The 17,399-nt window shown below is 41.8% G+C and overlaps 1 protein-coding gene across 1 annotated transcript in view; it reads left to right on the forward strand.

Annotated features, from left to right (window-relative positions):
- LOC122789953 (fibronectin type-III domain-containing protein 3A-like) overlaps nt 1-17,399 on the forward strand; it is a 1,322,139-nt gene that overhangs the window by 1,045,663 nt on the left and 259,077 nt on the right. The window contains exon 19 of the mRNA XM_044057452.1: nt 5,188-5,363. Coding sequence (XP_043913387.1) covers nt 5,188-5,363 — 176 coding nt within the window. The remainder of the gene's footprint in view (nt 1-5,187; nt 5,364-17,399) is intronic.

Genomic DNA, 17,399 nt, shown 5'->3' on the forward strand with positions numbered 1-17,399 from the left:
CGTCCCACTAGCCGGACAAGGCTGATATGTAAGGCTATGGAGCGCATCATCTTGGACCTTATAAATAAGGAGGGAATCTCCAAACTCTGGACCCCACGCAGTTTGGGTTTGTGAAAGGTAGACCATGCCTGCTCAATCTAATAGACTTCTTCGAGTCTGTCACCAGAGCTGTGAATGAGGGCAATGTAGTTCACACAGCCTACCTAGATCTTGTCAAGGCCTTTGACACCATCCCTCACTTAGGAATCCTAGATAGACTCACTAAACTAGGCATAAACCCCTATGTCATAAGAAGTGTTGCCAACTGGCTCACTGATAGAATCCACACTGTGAAAGTAGCGGACTCCAGATCTGGCTACCGACCAGTTACAAGTGGTGTCCTGCAGGGATCTGTTGTAGGTCCTCTCCTGTTTGGTATCCGCTTCTCTGAAGTTCAAGCCAACACAAAGGGTCTCTGGCTGACCAAGTTCGCAGATGATAGCAAACTGGGAGCCATGATTGATTCTCCAACTGATGTAGACATTCTACAAAAAGGCCTCACTGACACCAATGACTGGTGCCAGACCCATGGCCTTAAGCTCAGTGCCAAAAAGTGCATTGTCTTTCCCTTTGGGAAAAATTCGGTGCGCATGAACTACCGCATAGGCAGTAGTCCACTAAACACCGAAGGTTTGATAAGAGACATAGGGACACAGGTTGACAGCAACCTCTCCTTTGATAACCACATTGCCACTATAGTCAGAAAGTCCTTCTGTGTGGCACATCTCATTACAAAAGGTTTCTCATCCAGGAAGAAAGAGGTCATAATCCCTCTCTACTCATCCCTCATTAGACCTATTATAGAATACAACCCCCCATTTGGTATGTACCTCACTAAAATACCTCACTAAGAGGATCTTAAGCCTTAGACATATGCCCTGTATGGACAGACTCAAAAAACTCCAGCTATACTCTGTCTCTTATCGCCTACTTAGAGGCGATCTCTGCTTGACCTACAAAGCCATGTCTGACCCAGAGCTGCTAGATGTGCTACACCTAAAAAAATCCCAATCCCTCCATGCCACATGCTCCAGGGACCTAAACCTCATTACCACAATAAACAGAACATGCTGGAGGGACAGGTTCCTAACCCAGAGAATTCTCATACACTGGAACAAGCTTCCCATTCACGTCAATTAGAGCACTTCACTGGCCCTCTTTAAGAGAAATCATGACGAGTGGATGGGCAGTAGGAAGTACACCCTGGGGATTACTTCAGTGGCCTTGCTTGACAGGGGCACTGTGAACTAACTTTGGGCACCATGATGCCAGTGAATCTTCATGGGCTAGACTTATATAGGCTCTAGGGCCATTAGCCTAGCACATACCTATGAACCTAAACCACAGAAAACTAAATAGTATACAGCTATATGCTTACAACAGTCTGTTAAAGCAAGTCATGTCCACAGCAGCCAGTAGATAGAGCCTCTGCATAAGGTCAGAATAACCAAATGGTCTGTATTATCAGGCAGTACAGAGATCATTCACAGTGTGGTACAGTTTCTGGCATGGCAGTTGACCTAACATGTTCTCCTGTGTCATGCAGTAAGTCTGAAGTGGCTTACGATAACAGCATATGACCAAAGCCACAGTTTACCTGAAGGAAAGGACAAATCTCAAACAGAGCTTCCACAAACTAGAAATTCCCTAGCAGAAGGCTGCCTGCCATTTAGGTACAGACTTCAGACCACAGTCTGAACAGCCAAGTGTGACGTTTGTCTGATGGAGGGTCAAAACCATAGGATGGGGAGCTGAGACATCCCCCACACTTTGAACAGTTGCTCAATGTGCCCTGAAACCACTGCCAAAACAGTAAATCCTGTTTTACTGCCTTCCTGGGCTTACAGTTACCATAGAAATGGCTGTGCAAGTGTTTATGAAGCATATTATTGAACTTCTTTGCTCAATAATTCTGGACAAAGCCAAAATAATGGGGGAACAAAAGTTCAAAATGAAGAACAGTTGTTAAATATATTACTAATTCATTTAAAAAGTTAAATGAGCAGGTTTTGCATTAACATACTTTTTCCTGAAAAAGTGGAAGTATGAAACGTTAATGTCTGACTTTCTTGAATAATCCTCAGCATACATGAGACGGACTGAGACAGAAATCTGATTTCAAAAGTCTGTATAACACGGAATAAATTGATAGAGCTTCTAGCTTATCCTGGTAGCTCAGAAGCTTTACGCCTGTGATCTCTTTTGATTAGAAACCTTTGGGGGTTTTCTGATTGCTTGATATCTTTAATGAGATATATCCCAGAGGAAGCATTGTACTTGATAATTGCCCCAATCAATGCTGAGTATGCAAGAGTGATTACCTTTTTAGACCTTGATGATACTCCTTTCCTTTGGCAGTTAGTTGGATTAAATAAAAGGCTTTCCTGTCAACCAGTGTCACATGATGGTGGTCAGCCCAAGGCCCCTGACTAAATTTTCAATTTGAAGTAGTCTTTGTCTGTACTGTGCAACGAGAGAAGGGGTCATTTACCCAAATTTGAGGATACTACACTTTTTTTGAATTTTGTTTGAGCGAGCATGGGGAGTGGTACTGAAGGCCTTGGCCAGGTCAAGATATGCCACATGTACTGCGTTACCACCATCTACAACCACTGTAATCCTTTTGAAGAATTTTCCCGGATTAGACAGTATTTGCCTTTGACAAAGCCAAACTGTTGGGGGGGGGGGGGTCAAGTATAACAACGTTCTTGACATCGCAGTTCATGATGTCAGATATAATACATTCTGTTGTTTTGCAGTGAGGTTTGTAAGGCTAATAAGACTGTAATTACTTGGGTCAGCTGTAAGACCACCATTGTGGAGGGGCATCACCACTGTAGTGTGGCACTCATCAGGAGCAAAATCAGTAGTTAAACTTAAGTTAAAAAGTCTGAGGAGTGTGTGTGTGTGTGTGTGTGTGTGTGTGTGTGTGTGTGTGTGTGTGTGTGTGTGTGTGTGTGTGTGTGTAAGGACTTGTTTAATTCTACTAATTAAGCAACCAGGTGTAAGGCATGTAGCAGCAAACATATTCAAGGGGATTATTATACACCAGGAATCTGACTAAGGCAAGCACCCTATATGTTTTTATTTTCTTACCCAGATGTTACAGTGTTATAAAAACATTTTTTGGCATGCAACAAACCTTGTTGATAAGCTGTGTGGTGTACTTCAGAAGGACAATGTAAAGGTGGCCTGAAGCAAAATTGTGGCTAAAGAAAGAAATTAATTCTTATTCTTCATGTTTTTTTCTCCTGCATCCTTTCAACACTCCCTAAATAGACAAGACTGCACTGTAATAACTTTAGAGAAAGTAATAGAATTAAGCTGATGGTCTGGAGTCTGCTTAGGCCTCAGAAGCCATGGGGTCTAGATGATACGAGATGCATCTTTAGGCATTTTCCCCAGCCTTTTATTTTCAGTGATGACCTGGACAAAACTTCAGTCATGTTTTTTTCTTTATTCTGTGAAAACCAGTACAGTTTGCTTTAACCTTTTAGGCTGTGTCAAATGGTTTTCTAAAGCATTTTGTTAAACATAAATGATTTTTGAATAAAGAAGTCTTGGAAAATGTGCCCAGGACCAGAAGTCTGACATTAGTAGTTGTCTGAAAAAAAATTAAACCAAGGTAGATTTTGTGTGTCAACATGGCAGAAGTATGATAATTTCTTTCTTCCTGAGAACGTCATTATATGCTGGTGTACAGAATGCTTTGCCTTTTGGTTTACCAGTGCCACAATGCTGTCTTTGTGTAACAGTATTGTAAGACCCCCAAACACACAGAGGAGTACACATCTAGATACCAAGGCTTGCACTAATACAGACATTACTGTATTCAGTGCAGAATGTATGATACAATCAACTGTGGCTTAGACTCATTGTGACACCTTTTGTCATCATCTTTGAACATAGCATTTGACAGTACTGGTAACGTTTTCCTTCATGATGTGGAGGCTAGTTCCAGGTATACAGTTGAGACTATTTCTGTATTTACCTAGAGTGTTGCAGCTTCACAGAAGTCACCATATTTAGTGTTTTACAGCAGTCTTGCTTTACATGTGAGACGTTAAGTTATTTTTTTCTAATAAAAACACCTCAAGGCAGGATATAATTTATACAGCATAAAAGATAATGGCTAGAGTGCAGTATATTCTAGTTACACTTGGTTCACTTCATCCTTCAACAAGAAATAACTCTGACTTGTGACTGAACTTACAACACCAAAGGACCATGTGATTTTAGTGTCATGGTATGACGGTAGACACACTACCTAAGCCATTCAGTGTTATGTCCAGGTACTGTGTATCAGTAGACCTTAATACCATACTGATGACTGTTAGGCTGTCACCGTAAAATACTAGAATTGCTTTTATATTTCTAGTAATGGTATGTAGCTCACCCAGCCTCTGTGTTCAAGGATATTTAGACCGTTTACAGCATGACTGTATCTGATGTTCAGGGTACACTTTTTTAATAAACCGTTTTTCTACTGTGGGGAATTTGCTGCTATCAAACCTTGTGTTGTGGTGGTTATTTTATGTGGGAATGAACTGTGTGCTTTTCCAAAAAATTTAATTCATGTGTGTTTTTAAAACCAAATCTGTAGCAGTGGTGGGGTCAGGTGAATGGGATCCCTAGGCACAAACTGATGGGAGTACGATCAATGCTTTTGAAGACAAACTTATCAGCTGTTTAAGTGGTAGGCAGTTTGAGCGAACTACAGCAAGGAGCTAACATTTTTGTGCTACAGTTTAGTAAAACTGTGCATTACTTTGTAAGATTTTCACTCTTCACCAAGACTGAAGAAGATGTTGTTTTGATCTTCAGTTTGAGTTTGAGGAGCTTCCCCACCACCACTACTAACAAAAACAACATTTTGGGAGAGGAACCAGGTGGGGACATTGGTATCAAATAGCCTTGCTACAGTACATTTGTAATCTTTTTCTCATCTACAGTATTAACTAGCTTTCTGATAATGTGATTGTGATAGATGCTAATGCTAAAATGGTGGCATTGGAGTTATGCTTGAACACAGGGCAGAATTATCTGCTATCCTTAAATAGGGCAGTTGTTCTTTTATGTACTGCTGAAGTCTTGCACTATGCTAATGAGCCACTTAAACTTAACACAGTTATTCGTTTAATGCTGTAGGTGCTCCAGATGAGGATGGAGGTGCTGAAGTGACAGAATACTCTCTGGAGATGGCAAATGCAGAGCATGAAGAACACGTACAAGTATATAATGGCTTGGAGTTGCAGTGTACTGTTAGAGGCCTTCTTCCTGGAAAATCATATTGCTTTTGGGCAAAAGCTGCAAACAAAGCAGGGGTAAGGAGGCACTCATGAGCATCTGTGATGTACATGACAGCGTTTGAATTTCTTGAATAGTTGCACTGTAATGAAGAATGGCAGTCATTTTGTTTGTGAGTAACTCAAAAGAATTTGCTTGTGTTGTATCTTCTTCTAGGTGAAACAAAGTAAGAACTTAATGAGTAAATGGGAGGATGGTTATATCCAATATTAATATCAGTGAATGAAAAAGGGTAAAATAAATGAAAACTGGAAAGAAATGACTATGAAGTGTACATTGTAAGCAGACAGCTGTCCAGTCTTGTAACTTTGATTAAGGAAGAGAATCTTTGAATGAGGCAGCAATAGAAATGTGATGTATGAAGATTAAGATGGAATGTAAAGCAAAAATAGAGGAGTATAGTATAGTATATTTAAGAAAGGGATCTGAGTAACTGTACAAATGAGTAAACAAGGATGAGAGGAATCATATGAACATTCAGAAGCATTGTAGCTGAAACACTTGATGTCCTTAAGGGATCATTTCCATATGTCCCATGAGTCTCTATTGCGGGAGCTTTAAGGTATTACACAGTGAAAACCCTAGCTTGGCTAAGTTTTTCTTTGAAGTTTTTACTAACTGATTTGTCTGTGTGACCATTTTATTTTATATATATATGTGTGTGTGTGTGTGTGTGTGTGTGTGTGTGTGTGTGTGTGTGTGTGTATATATATATATATATATATATATATATATATATATGCACACACACACACACACACATTTGTATAAGTAACAAAAAAATAAAAAAAAAATCACCAACTGCAGAGAAAAAACAAGTCACAGATGTTCTTCGTGTTTCACTGTTGCAGTCATTACATTTGGGGTAATCTGCTGGCAGGTTGCCCTCAGTCGGCCTGAATTCCAAAGTCTTGGGTCCTGCGTTGGTTGCTGTCTCCTCTTCCATGACGTCAGGTCATCAGGGGTATAAAACATGCAGCAGACGCCATTTTCTTTAGTCTTTCTTGCCATGCGGTGCCCGAAGCAGAAGCATTTCGCAAGTGCCAGTCGGCCAACTACTGAAATATTCGCGTTTGAGTTTCAGAACCGAAGTCTTCAATAAAGCTAAGTACCCCGTTGGGGAAACTTTTTTCTTGCTTTTTACCTATGTCAGAAAAAGTTAATAATTGTATTACTTGTGGGAAGCAAATACCTCATAAGGATTTCCATTTATACTGTATTCCTTGCCTAGACCCTGATCACAACGTGCCTGGCTGTCGGTTTTGTGCTAGATTTAAACAACGCACTATTAAGTGTTGGTATATTTTTGCATCTAAGTATTTTGGAAACAGATTTAACTACCCAGAGATGTCGTCGGATAGCAATCCGACTACCGGAGTACATAAAAAACATAAAGAAAAGGACAAAGAAAGGCAGTCGAGGCAAGTCGCCGGTTCGGTACTCAGTGAGGCACTTTCGCAGACCCAGATACCGGCTACCGTTGAGTCGCAGGCCTCTACCAACACCCATGTGGAGTCCGGCATGCCGCAATATACTCAAGGTATTGGACCAACGGATGTATCTCCCTCGGATGGGTCTGGAGCCGCTGAGCAGGCACCGGCTTCTGAGGGTGTATTTAGACCTCAACATTTTTATATCAAACCGACGAAAGCTGCAAAACCAAAGGCAAAGACACCTTCAAAAACAAACAAAAAAATTACGCCTGAGCCATGCACAGGCCTCTGTGCCTAAAAAACAGATGATCAAAATGGCTGAAGACCTTATTACCTGGATCAGGGGTACCCATCCCCCTCCAGATAAGAGGCCTAGGCAAGACACTGACTAAGAATCCTCAGATAAGGTTTCTATTTTTTCTGATTCCTCTTCTGATCAAGAATTATCTTTACCTCCCTATGAGGATTCTGATGCTGAGGAGTCTATTCCATCTGCATCTCCTCCTGAGGATTATTCATTTGGAGAAACCTTGCATACTTTGAGGGAGCATTTTCACTGGGAGAGTCAAGATTTCTCAGAATCAAAAAATAGGCTCAGGAATGTCCTCCTTCTCCCTCAGCACAAGTCTTTAGCCATTCCCCCTGTGTTAGACATTGTGGATGATGTTTTTTCAGAGTCAAGCCTGACCCCTGACTCTTTACCTTCGGCTCCCAGTAAGCCTGACAGGTATTACAGGGTCCCTGACTCTCATAAATTTTTATTTAGAAACCTTGCTGCTGATCCTGAAACTATTTCACAGGGTCCAAAGGGAGTTAAGGCCTCAACAGCAAAAAACCCTACCCCCTCCAACAGAGATTCAAGGGCGCTGGACAGATGGGGAAAAAAGGTTTATACATCTGCAACCTTGGCAATTAGGGCCTTAAACTGTCAATGTCATATGCTTAAGTACCAACAACATGTTATAGGATTGCTGAAACAGAAAATTATGTTGATTTCAGAATGTGCAGAAAATAAGGAATTGCAGGAATTATTGCATGCAGCTGAACAAGTTGGAAAGCATACTTTGCAATGTAGTTTTGTTTCTTTAGAGGCCTCCTGCAGGGCCGCAGTTACTGGATCTGTGATTAGGAGGCATGCCTGGTTAAAGTAACAGCATTTGCCTGATCATGTTAAAGCTAAATTGCTAGATGCACCTTTACAGCATCATTCTCTGTTTGGTATTAAGGCAGAAGAGGTTTTAAAGAAAATGGAAGACAAAGCTAAGTCTATGCAAAATGTTAAAGATTTCTTGCAAGTGCAGCCATCTAGATTCAGTAGACACTGGCCTACAAAAAATTGGTCCTTTCCTGTGTCAGACAGAGCTGAAAGCGGCAAATCCAGACGCCCTAAGGGTTCCAGGTACCAGGCTCAAGACTCATACAGGTCAAAGCAATGGGGCGCATCCACCTCCAAATCTGGGGGAGATAAAGCGCAAACCTACAGAAAGCAATCCCAATGACTTCCCTCTGCCTACACCAAGCACTTATTTTTTGGCAGCACCCATAGGGGGAAAATTAGCACATTTTGCTCAAAATTGGCAGTTAATAACCCAGGACAAGTGGGTACTAAACATCGTATCACAGGGATACAGATTCCATTTCCACACTCTGCCAATGACAAATGGTTGGCCAGACCTGGCAAAAAAACAATGGGCAAAGGCACAGAAACAGGTTACGTCCCTCATGGATATGGGGGCCATTCAGACAGTACCAGAACAGGAAAAAGGACAAGGTTTTTACTCAAGACTCAAGATTTTGAACACATACCTAGACATTCCAAAATTCAAAATGCTCACCTTGCAACGGCTTCTGCCCATGCTGGGCAAGAATATTTGGCAGGTGACTTTAGACTTAAAAGAGGCATACCTGCATGTCCCAATAAGGCAGTCGTGCAGAAGATACCTCAGATTCAAGGCTGGCTTAATGCATTACCAATTCTCTGCTATGCCCTTTGGCTTATCTACTGCGCCCAGGGTCTTTACAAAGTGCCTGGCACCAGCAATTGCATTTTGCAGACAAAGAAGTATTCAAATATATCCTTACTTGGACGACTGTCTCATTCAAGCAGAGAACAAAGACACACTTCTACGACACCTGGCATTTGTGAAAATGCTTCTAGCATGCCTAGGGTACGCAATATACGAAAAGAAATCACAACTGGTACCCTCTCAAAAGATAACATTCCTGGGTGTAAGCTTGCATACAACTGCCCAGATGGCTTACCTCACGCCAGATAAACAAAGACAACTGACTACTTACTTCAAACTGATGGCAACAAAAACCCAGGCTTCTGCAAGACATATTCTGCAGGCTCTGGGCTTCATGGCTTCCTGCATCCTACTAATTCCATATGCAAGACTGCATATGAGGAAACTTCAATGGTACCTAAAAAGTTTATGGAGTCAACATTCACACAGTCTGGAAACAATGATTCCTCTCATCCCCTGCCTGCAACAAGAGTTTCTATGGTGGGCAAAGGCCTGTCACCAAAACAGGGGACGGCCCTTCACTCTACCCCCTGCCAGCCAAACCTTAACAACAGACGCATCAGATTATGCCTGGGGGGCCCACATGGCAGGAAGATGCATTCAGGGCATATGGGCACAAAATCACATGCATCTACATATCAACCAGAAAGAGATGCTAGCTGTTCAAAATGCCCTAACAGCTTTCAAGGACTTACTTCATCTGGGACAACTACTGATAAAGACGGACAACACCACAGTCATGTGGTATATAAACAAGCAAGGGTGCACACACTCATACCCACTTTGCAGATTAGCATGGCACTGTGGGACACAGCTTTGACCTACCAAATAAATCTTCAAGCTCAATTCCTGCCAGGAAAACAGAACACTGTGGCAGACAATTTAAACAGAAACCTTATGGATCCTCACAAGTGGAAACTAAATCCATAAGTATTCAGCATGATAACAGAGAAATGGGGGAGCCCAGACATAGATCTATTTGCCTCTCCTCAAAATTATCAATTGAAAAGATTCTGCACGAGGACTTATCACAGACAAGCATGGAAAGTGGACGCCCTATCCTTCTGTTGGAAAAAACTGTCAGTTTACGCCTTCCCTCCTCTGCCTCTTCTACTCAAGGTCCTCCTAAAAGTCAGGCAAGAGAAGCCAAAGATGATATTAATTGCCCTGGACTGGACCCGCCAATACTGGTACCCAATCCTAAGGAACTTGTCTCAATACCCAGCTTGGACCTTGCCTCAAAGACCACAACTACTGTCCCAGCAAAACAATCAGATCCTGCACAATCAACTACAGACTCTGAACCTGGCAGCATGGCTAATCATGTAATCATACGAACAACACCTCTCAGTAAAGCTGTGATGGATGTCATTTTGGAAGCCAGAAGGCCTAGTACTAGGAAATCTTATGCTGACAAATGGAAGAGATTCTGTGCTTGGAATCAAGCACAAGGAACTGATACAGCAGAACCACATATTCCTCAGATATTACAATACTTAACTGAGATGCTTGACGAAGGCCTATCTTTCTCATCAATCAAAATCCATGCCTCTGCCATTTCGGCTCATTACAATACAGAGCCACCAATCTTTTCTCTTCCTTTACTAAAGCAGTATCTTAGAGGAGCCAAAAACCTAAGGCCTCCTAGAAGATCACCATTACCTGCATGGGACCTCAATTATGTGTTGGAAAAGCTCACCCTGCCTCCATTTGAACCAGCCGCTACCACTGATATAAAGTTCTTATCATGGAAGACAGCTCTGCTACTAGCAATTACTTCAGCAAGAAACATTTCAGAGCTACAGGCCCTCATGGCTGTAGAGCCTTTTATTATTCTTTACCCAGACAGGGTGTCTCTGAGGACAAATCCTACTTTTATGCCTAAGGTGATTTCAAGTGTGGCTCTTAAACAAACAATTCATCTGCCAACTTCTTATCCAAATCCGCAGAACAAAGGAGAGAGAATTCTGCATTCCTTGGAAGTACACAGACAGCTAAGATTCTACTTGAGCAGGACAAAAGCTCTAAGAAAAACTGAGCAATTACTAGTGTCATATGCTGCAGGATCAGAAGGAAAGGCTATCTCAAAGCAGACACTTTCAAAGTGGATAAGCCACTGCATCCATTTCTGCTGCTTACAACATGGTAAACCTGTGCCCAAGGGCATTAGGTCTCATTCCACCAGAGCTGCAGCTACTTCAGCAGCCTTTCTCAGAGGAGTACCAACCAAAGATATTCTAGAGGCTGCTACTTGGAGTTCTGTTCACACCTTTACAAAGCATTACTATTTGCCTCTCTACTCTTAAGTCCAGGGCAGGCTTTGCCACTGCAGTGCCTTATAGCTGCACCTAATGCTGTTTAGCTCCAGCCTCCCAACCATAGCTTTGGGATTCTACCCAAATGTAATGACTGCAACAGTGAAACACGAAGAACATAGTACAGTTGTGTACACTTACCATAAATGTAGATGTTCGAGTGTATTCACTGTTAAAGTCCAGGTTACCCTCCCACCATCCCCCTGTCATTCTACAGTTTATCTTTCCTTCTCTATCTTCTACAACCTATGTGGTGTATTTGCTTGTAGATGAAGGTAAAGTTTATATTGATGCATGTGTATATATATATATATATATATATATATATATATATATATATATATATATATATATATAAAATATTGCTACCTTTTTGGGGGCACCTGACATTGGGGGCAAGAAAAACTAAAGAAAATGGTGTCGGCTGCATGTTTTATACCCCTAACGACCTGACGTCATGGAAGAGGAGACAGCAATCGATGCAGGATCCAAGACTTTGGAGTTCAGGCCGACTGAGGGCAACCTGCCAGCAGATTACCCCAAATGTAATGACTGCAACAGTGAATAAACTCGAACGTCTACATTTATGGTAAGTGTGCACAACTGTACTTTTAATGTCACATAAAATCCAAACGACTAAGCACTTTCGCCAATATATTTTTTATTTTTTTATTTTTTCGTTACTTCTTAGCACTTCTTAAATTTTGTATTTTTTCGTTACTTCTTAGCTTGTGTGCTTGTTGACAATTTGTTTAGTTCGGTTATGTTTGTGTATAATATATGTGTGTGTGTGATGCATGTATATGTGCATGTATGTATATCTATGTGTGTGTGTGTGTGTATGCATGTATATCTGCATGTATGTATATGTATGTATGTGTGTGTATGTTTATGTATGTGTGTGTAGATATATATATATTTATATGGGTGTGTATATATATATATATATATATATATATATATATATATATATATATATATACATATGGGCATATATGGGTCTACTACCGGAGATCGAAATTACACTATTTCAAAATCTGGTAGTAGATGCCCATTAACGCAAAAGTTCACGAACACCATTTGAGCGAATGTTTACCGACCTTAGGGTTAGGGCTTGGGTTAAGGATAGTGGATAGCTAGTAGGGCTGTCCACTATCCTTAACCCAAGCCCTAACCCTAAGGTCCATGACTACCACACCACAGAGAAGGAAATTGGTATGTCCTCCACGGTGCAGTAGTCACGGACCTATGTCCTCCACTGTGGTGCGGTAGTCACGGACCTTAGGCTTCGGGCTTGGGTTAAGGATAGTGGATAACTAGTAGGGCTATCCACTATCCTTAACCCAAGCCCTAACCCTAAGGTCCATGACTACCGCACCACAGTGGAGGAAATTGTATGTCCTCCACGGTACAGTAGTCACGGACCTATGTCCTCCACTGTGGTGCGGTAGTCACGGACCTTAGGGTTAGGGCTTGGGTTAACGATAGTGGATAGCTAGTAGGGCTATCCACTATCCTTAATCCAAGCCCTAACCCTAAGGTCCGTGACTACCTCACCACAGTGGAGGACATTGCCTGTTCGTTCTAGTGGTGTTCACGAAAGTGCACTTTCGGTGAAGTGCACTTTTGCATTAGTGGGCATCTAATACCGGATTTCGAAACAGTGTAATTTCGATCTCCGGTAGTAGACCCATGTATAGATAGATATATATATATATATATATATATATGTGTGTGTCTGTGTGTGTGTGTGTGTGTGTGTGTGTGTGTGTGTATGTATATATATATATATATATATATATGTGTGTGTGTATGTATATATATATATATATATATATATATGTGTGTGTGTGTGTGTGTGTGTGTGTGTGACATTGTGAATGCATTGTGTTTGAAACAAGTATGCAGGCTAGAAAGAAAAAAATGTGATTCTAAATGAGGTAGCAACAAAATGATGAGGAGAAGACAGAAGACATTACCAGTTAAAAAGTATGCTGAAGAGGAATAACGAAAGCAGAGACTCAAACTGACTTCATAACAACCAGTTCAATCAAGAAAGGCTGTGCAGTTTTTCATTGGTAAAGGAGTAAAGACAAAGAAAATGTACTAAAACTTAAAGCAATAGAACATGAGTAAAAAGGATGTTAGCAATAAAGTATTAAACTGAATACTGCTCAGTATACTAGAGGAGATGGAAATTTGGTTATTTGGTGTGTATATTTGATCATAAGCTATAGCTGACATTCATCTGTTGTGAAATAAAACGGTCATAAAAATTTTCAGCAGCTAAAGGTGGATAAGTATGACTTGATGGAAGTCTCTGTAGGCTACTTTGAGAAGTAAAACGAGTGCTTGGCAATACCGTATTATCCTTATAGCAAATCATTAAATGATTAGAACATCTCTAATGCCTGTAAAACAGTGTATGCAGTATGCCCATTCACAGAAGTGGAAGAAAGACATTGTCTGAAAGCTGTTGACCTTAAGTTGAACCTTAGTTTTGGGTATAACTGTGGAATCGCTTCTGGAGAGGAGAATGTTGGAAACATTTGCTAGTTTGTTATTTATTTTTTTCTTGATCAAAACATCTACAACTTGAGTTATTTCATTATAGCAGTTGTCACAATGGTTGGGTGGTCTAAGTCACTGTGTTCAAGTTGCAGTCTCCTTTGGAGGTTTTGGTTTGAATCTCACTTCTGACATATGAGTTTGTTCCTTTGTGGAGTGTTGAGATACTTACCCTTTTTGTAGGCTTATGGTTTTGTGTAGTGTCATCAGTTTGATTACATCTGTAGGTCAGTCTACAAATTAATGAGGTTGGCATAATGGTTAAGGTGTTTACCTCACAGACAAGAAATACAGGGTTTAATTTTCACTTAGAGGAAATCAGCTAGTTTGAAAAATGGCCCACAATGGCAGCTTGCCTAGTACTTACCTATGAGTGTATAGGCCTGTAAGGGTAATAGCTGCAGTGTACTCAGCAAAATGGCAAGTAGACATCAAAGCCAGATTTCAAGAGCAGCAGAAGATGTCTCTTTAGTCAGTGCCAGCTTTTTTAATGATGGTGTAAATCAGAAAGTCTGCTCTAAAAGGAAGGGTAACTGGTATTATATTCAGTATCTGTTGTCTTTTTTTTTTTTTTTTGTTACATTGGAAATGTATTGTCATTCCATCTCGTGCGACTCTACTAGAGACTTCCAGGCAAAGAGTTTTCAAGAGAGTCTTTTTGATCTTTGGAGTTACCTTTTTGTGACTGTATTGATTGCTGGTTATTGAATATGTTCACTTTTATTTTCTTTTTCCAAGTGACATGATGTCCATGGGGGAAAAATAACCAACTAGTGTTTCTTTAGTAGACAGATACCCTCTAAATGTTACCATGTGCAATAACTGATGTTCATCGTGTTACACTGCTGCAGTCATTACACTTGGGTTATCCTGCCGTCAGGCGGTTCTCCAGTCGGCCTGAGTTCCAAAGTGTTGGTCCGGTGTCGGTTGCTGTCACCTCCTCCCTGACGTCAGTGCGACAGGGTTATTTAAGATGCAGCCGGCGCCATTTTCTTCAGTCTTTCTTGCCGCGCGGTGCCCGATGCAGAAGCAGTTTGCAAGTGCCGGTCGGCCGACTCCTGAGATTTTCATTCCGAATCCAGAACCAAAGTCATCTTAAAAAGCTAAGTACCCCGTTGAGGAAACTTTTTCTTGCCTCATACCGATGTCAGTAAAAGTTAATAATTGTATTTCTTGTGGGAAGCAAATACCTCATAAGGACTTCTACTCCTATTGTATTCCATGCCTAGGCCCTGACCACGACGTCACTGGTTGTCGGTTTTATGCTAGGTTTAACAAGCGCACTATTAAACATCGGTTTGATTTTGCCCGACATTATTTTGGGAGAAAATTCAATTACACCATGCCGTCGGAACTTCCGGCGACCGGAATACATAGAAAGTGCAAGGACAGGCATCCGAGGCCCAAAACCGATGACGAGGCCTCTTCTAGTCCGGTTGCCGGTTCTCCGGTTTTTCAGCGAGGTGCCTATGCAGCCCCTGACGACCGCTTCCACAGAACCACAGACCGCCTCCGACTCCCACGTGGAGCTGGCTGGGCCTTCGGACGCACTAGGTTTTCAGCTTTCCGATCCTAACCCAACAGAGGGAACCGAAGTAGCTGAGCAATCCACAGCTACAGAGGGTGTTTTCAGACCTACCCAGTTAACTATTAAAACCTCTACTAAGTCTAAGCCCTCCATAAAAGCAAAGAAACAGACACAACTGTCTCCAGGACAGGCTTCCATGCCTAAAAAACAAATGTTACAAATGGCCGAAGACCTAATCACCCTGATCAGGGGGTCCCATCTCTCTCCTGATAAAAGGCCCAGACAGGATGCAGACTATGAATTTTCCGACCAGGTGTCCATTTCCTCAGACTCATCCTCAGACCTAGGATATTCTTTACCCCCTTATGAGGATTCTGATGCTGAGGAATCAATTCCCTCAGCCTCTCCACCTGAGGACTACTCCTTTGGGGAAACCTTACATACCATGAGGGAACATTTCCATTGGGAAGGCCAGGATTACTCAGAGTCCAAGAAAAGGCTCAGAGACTTCCTTTTATTGCCTCAACACAGACCCCTTGCTATCCCACCAGTTTTAGATATTGTGGATGATGTGTACACTGAATCCAGTTTAAACCCTGACTCCTTACCCCCAGCCCCAGTTAAACCTGACAGATGTTACAGAGTCCCTGACTCTCACAAATTTCTGTACAAAAGCCCTGTTGCTGACCCTGAAACTATTTCCCAGGGACCCAAAGGGATTAAGGCCTCATCAGCAAAAAACCCAGTTCCCTCTGACAGAGATTCCAGAGCATTAGACAGATGGGGAAAGTAGGTATATACATCTGCAACTTTAGCAGTGAGAGCCTTGAATTGCCAGTTTCACATGCTAAAATATCAGCAATTTCTGATGTCTCAGTTGAAACAAAAGATGCTTCCAGACTCAGATCCTCCTAATTTTAAAGAAATGCAGGATTTATTGCATGCAGCTGAACAAGTGGGAAAACATACTTTACAATGTGGGTTTGATTCCTTAGAGGCCTCCTGTAGAACAGCAGTTACAGCCTCTGTCATTAGAAGGCATGATTGGTTAAAAGAACATATGCTACCAGATCATGTTAAGGTCAAATTATTGGATGCACCCTTGCAACGGGATATGCTGTTTGGAGTTAAGGCAGAGGAGGTATTAAAGAAGATGGAGGATAAGGCAAAATCTATGCAAATGGTGAAAGATTTCTTACAGGTTCAGCCTCCTCGTTTTAGCAGAAATTGGCCAACAAAGAATTGGTCCTTTCCAGTCACAGACAGACCACAAAGGGGCAGATACAGATGCCCCAGAGGTAGAGGTCAGGCACAAGGCCCTTACAGGCCTTGACAATGGGGTACACCAGGCCAGAAAGAAGGGGAAGACAGGCCTCAACCTTATAAAAAGCAGCCTCAATGACTTTCCACTGCAGCTGCCAAACAGCTCTCTCTTGGCAGCCCCCTTAGGAGGAAAACTGGCACTTTTCTATCACAGTTGGCATTGCATCACCAATGACAAATGGGTTCTCAACATTGTATCTCAAGGTTACAGGTTCCACTTTCACACTCTGCCAAGGTTAAAAGGATTGCCAAATCTGCCACCAAATCAATGGGCAGAGGCTCAAAAACAAATTACAGCACTCATGGACATGAGAGCTATTCAAAAGGTGCCACCACAGGAGCAAGGACAAGGATTTTACTCAAGACTCTTTCTGGTTCCCAGAAAGGACAAAGCCTGGAGACCCATTCTGGACCTTTCTTCTCTAAACACTTACCTGGATGTTCCGAAATTCAAAATGTTGACACTACAGCAGCTTATTCCCATGCTGGGCAAGAAACTTTGGCTCTTGACTTTGAACCTCAAAGAGGGATATCTGCATGTCCCTATCAGACAAAACTGCAGAAGATACCACAGATTTCTAGCTGGTTCAATGCACTATCAGTTCTCTGCACTGCCCTTTGGCTTATCTACTGCGCCCAGGGTCTAGGGTATAGAACACTCCTTCAGTGATATGTTCATGTCCCCACCAAGGATGAAGTTTGGGACCTCACCACAAAACCTTCATGACTGTCTGTATGACAGTTCACCGAGAGGGATGAATTGTTTACTGGCAGGCAGCAGAGGAGGGGAAAAAATAAAAAAAAAGGAAGTAACTATATTCAATCTCCCCCTCACACTATAAAGGCAAAAATAGGTTAA

The sequence above is a fragment of the Protopterus annectens genome, chromosome 15.part0 (genome assembly GCF_019279795.1).
Source record: "Protopterus annectens isolate FY-2018-M chromosome 15.part0, PAN1.0, whole genome shotgun sequence".
NCBI classification, from domain to species: domain Eukaryota; kingdom Metazoa; phylum Chordata; order Ceratodontiformes; family Protopteridae; genus Protopterus; species Protopterus annectens.